The 4183-nt window shown below is 30.9% G+C and overlaps 1 protein-coding gene across 1 annotated transcript; it reads right to left on the bottom strand.

Moving 5' to 3' along the window:
• Positions 1–2632: 2632 nt before the first annotated feature.
• LOC132060625 (transcription repressor OFP13-like) lies at positions 2633–3924 on the bottom strand. Its single transcript, XM_059453611.1, has one exon. The coding sequence runs from the start codon at positions 3510–3512 to the stop codon at positions 2739–2741; it is 774 nt and encodes a 257-aa protein (XP_059309594.1). The 5' UTR covers positions 3513–3924; the 3' UTR covers positions 2633–2738.
• Between the last annotated feature and the right edge of the window lie 259 nt (positions 3925–4183).

Genomic DNA, 4183 nt, shown 5'->3' with positions numbered 1-4183 from the left:
GTGATGAAAAAAGTTTCATGGTGCTTAGGGGGAGAGGTAGGGAGAAAAGGGTTTTGAGAAAATTGATGCCACGGGGATGAATATGTGTCACTATTAGGATAGCTAGTGTACTTTTTGTTAAATTAAGTTATTGAATTTTATATGTCCTAAGGTCAATAGAATTGGAAACCAAAATTAGTATGGTTCAGAATACACGCAAGACAATTGATTGGTCATATGTCTTTTTTTGGGAAAGGTACTTTTGACTTTTGTTAATTCCTGTTTTGACGGGGAAGTTGGAGATTCATACCTCAAACTAAAATTTCATTTCCAATTATTAAAGAAAATATTACATTATCATATTACATAAAAGTGGATTCGAAAATAAAAAAATATTTACACTCAATAAATATGATATAAATTTCTTTACACTTATAATTCTTATTTTAAAACGTCACAATCTATGCTTTCTAAAATATCTATTTAAGCAATGGTATTTAAATGTGATACTTTTTTTACACCGTTTGTATATCATGTTAAATTTATTTTGTGGATTGCATGATTTTCATGAATGATATAACTTCACACCTTAATTCACCTTTGCAAGTCATCTTACTTTTTTGAAAAAAATAGTGGGCATATAAGTTTGTGTGCTCTAAATGGTTTTATATAAGTTATCCAGGCTGTGTGTATATACTTTTATTGCCTATATTCTCATTAAATCATTTAATGATTTTATGATTTTAACAAAACATCATTCCTATTGGTTTTTTATATTAATCTACATTTATAACTTGATTTAATTTCATGATTTTACATGAAAAGGTGAACTAACTAGGTATCTATTTTAGATACTCAAAAATTGATGTTACTTATAAACACAAATTTCAGTATCTCCCTTTGAATCTCATGCAAGATTCATGCCTAACTCTTAATAAAGTCAGAGAAAATGGGCCAAAAAAATAGTGGGCACATAGATGAAAGACAAGACATTAATTGGGTGAGCTGCTTAATGTTGAAAGAGTGGAATGGTCGTAACTCCTATATATAATCCTCGTTATCCAGGCTGTGTGTATCTGCCTATAGAAAACTACTTTTATCTGCCTAATATTCTCATTCACACCACATGATCATACCATGATCTTCTAGCTGCCCTTTTGAAGACCAAAAAACACTTTTGGCAAAAATTCCTATATGAACACATGGTTCTTCTCTACAATATATTAATCTACATTGTCCAACTTATTGTGCTTCATTTAATGTTGCCAAACATTATCTTTACCGTGACAAGACAGAAAATAATGGTTGTTGGTATCTATTTCTAGAACTCAATAGCCACATTGAAATCAAAATAAGTTATAAACTTTGAATGGAAGTCCTAATCCTAGTTGTAACATATTTGATTTTCTAGCTATCCAAAAATAGTAGTCACATGAATAGCAATCTGCACGAGTAGTGTAACGACTGTTCCTCTATCTTTGATAAAATTGAAGTATCCGTAAAGATACGAATACGTGTAGAAAATTTACAATTTTGGGTTTCAAATTGAGTCGTTTCGTGTTATTCATCTTTTCGATTGATATAGAAAGATTAAACGTAATTTAATATTATCATTGTCTGGTACAATGATATTATGCAACAATAATCACTCTAATGTAATAAACAAGAAGGTCCACGACTTAGGTTGGTGATATCAATGACCTGTGAGGTATCCAATTCAGAGGCGTATAATGATTTTAATTTTTAAGCTTCTTAAAATAGAATTCATAGTACTTTGGAATTAATTACTTTTTATTATTTTCATGTATATATATTTAAGATTTAGATCAATAATAATGGATTCATTCTGGGGCAAAGCAAGGTTTGACACGTACTGCAGTTGCTTGACCTTTTAGAAAATGTAATTCAACTCAAGAGTAGAGATGCAAGAAAGGCCATTTGATGTAACATTACATGTTCCAATTTAGAGAGACCTTCACACCGCGTGAAGGGCTCCATTTTGATTCACCAAAGGCTCAAATAATAGAGCTTACGTAACAAAGTTTTGACAAACGCTTCCACTGCAAATTAGCAAATTGACACCACCTATAACAATCATCTTTTATAACAACTTTTCATTATAACGATAACTTTTCACTATAACGATTAAATCTTCTTTAGAACCGATTTTCATGTTATATTATATATTCGCTATAAAAACATATTGCTGAATCAAAGCTTCCAATTTGAATTTTCGGGTTGCCTCAAACGGGCTCCATTTTGAGTGGGTATATCTAAAAAATATCCGGACAAACCACAACCTTATAGAGAGGTGGAGAACTGCCATTAACATAATTTTTTGCATCAAGGTAAAAACAAAAACAAATAATATTTAAGGCATTCATTTGGGGGAAAAAAGCATGGACAATTATTCTGACACTAATGCTTACCATATAGAATGAGTTTTAGGTAATTTATTAATTTATTTTGGTGAATTTTTTTTTCTTTTCTTTTTCTTACAATGATTTTACTATTTATTCCCATGTAAGCTAGGTAATGCTGAAACTGTTACACTTTAGAATTAGAAAACATAAAACTCAAATTATGAATGCAGTAACTTCAAGTAAATATGGAGTATTCATTCAGAAATTTTATGTTGACTTACTTTAGTGAAGGGATGGGGTTAAAAAAATTGATAAATCCTGCAATATGTATAATTTTTCCCTTTGACCTAAGCAATTTATACAATAATGTACACAAAATTACAATTGAGTAATTAATTATCCTAAAGGACTAATATTACTCCCCTTTTCTTGCTCCTTATTTCCTAGTGAAGACAAAGGAGAAGAAGGGGCAGAAAAAGAAGAAGCAGCAGAAGAATAACAAGTAATTGTATCAGAATTACAATTATTAGGAGGTGAAAACTTAATTAGCAAATCCACAAAAGCACCTATAATAAAACCATGATTTATTTTCCCATTCATCTTCAAGTACCATCCTAATAATTCTTGTAAAGATTCCCAATCTTTAATCTCGTGTGTCTCCACCATTTCCTCCATTGATTTCTTGAAATCTAAATATGGATCATCTGATTCCAATGCCAATGCTACACTTTCCTTAAATGGAAATTCTTGATCACCATCATCATCATCATCTTCTTCTTGTATTTCTTGTTCTAGTTTCTCTGTTTCTTGATTTTGATCTTCACTTACTTTTTGTTCATCCAAGATTAGTGAACTAGTACAATTTGGCTCAAAAAACAGTCTGTCTGAGCGAGCTCCTTTAATGATCATTTCCATTAATGGTTCACTTGTTTCATCAGACTCTGTTGAAAAACTAGCTGATTTTGAGGAATTTGTGAACCAAGATTCTGGTGTGGTTTCAATATCAAGAACATCATTATGATGATGATGATGATCAGTAGAAGAGTCTAAAAAGATTGAATTTATAGTCTTGAAAATGTTGCTGTTGTTGTCATTTGCTCTAAATGATAGTGTCTTGGAGTAAGCACAAGAAGGCCATTGCCATGAACCAAGATTCATTTTCTTGCCCATAAAAGTTGTATTTTTCAACAATCTAACTTTTTGGGATACAAAAAAGTTGTGATGTTTTCAAGAATCCAACTTTTTGGGTAGTTTCTGCTAGTTTTGGGAAACAAAAAAGTGTGAGTTTTTTCAAGAATGTAACTTTTGGTTAGTTTCTACTAGTTTTGGGATACAAAAAAGTTGTGATTTTTTTTCTTTCTAGAATCTAACTTTTTGGATACTTTCTACTGGTTTTTGGGATTTCAAAAAGCTGTGTTTTTTGGGTTGGTATTAACGGTGATAATAAAAGGAATAGCAAGGGGAAGGGAGATATAAAGAGAGAGGTGAGAGGAAGGTGGAGAGGATATGGGGGTTGGTAGGTCTATTCATGTGTGTTATTTAATTGTATGTTTTTGAAGAATTTAATGGTTTCAATAAATGCAGTATCACGAAGAATTGAACATGGCAGGCTAGCAGTACCCAGTACATTTTTTTTTAAAAAAAAAAAAAAATTATAATCAAGTCTACCTAGCCAACAAAATGCAGCCTCATAATTTAATTTGCTAATCTAATCATGGAGAAGTTCTTATAATAATGTTAGCTGCAGAATTTCATGATAAGATATGTTCCTTCAGCTACATCATGTATGTAATAATACAAATAGATTTTCAAGATCTTTTTTTCTAATTTCTTTTTTGGTC

The sequence above is a fragment of the Lycium ferocissimum genome, chromosome 6, assembly GCF_029784015.1.
Source record: "Lycium ferocissimum isolate CSIRO_LF1 chromosome 6, AGI_CSIRO_Lferr_CH_V1, whole genome shotgun sequence".
Taxonomy (NCBI): domain Eukaryota; kingdom Viridiplantae; phylum Streptophyta; class Magnoliopsida; order Solanales; family Solanaceae; genus Lycium; species Lycium ferocissimum.
Note: the sequence above shows the minus strand (reverse complement) of the source record. Positions and strands in the feature narration are given on the sequence as shown.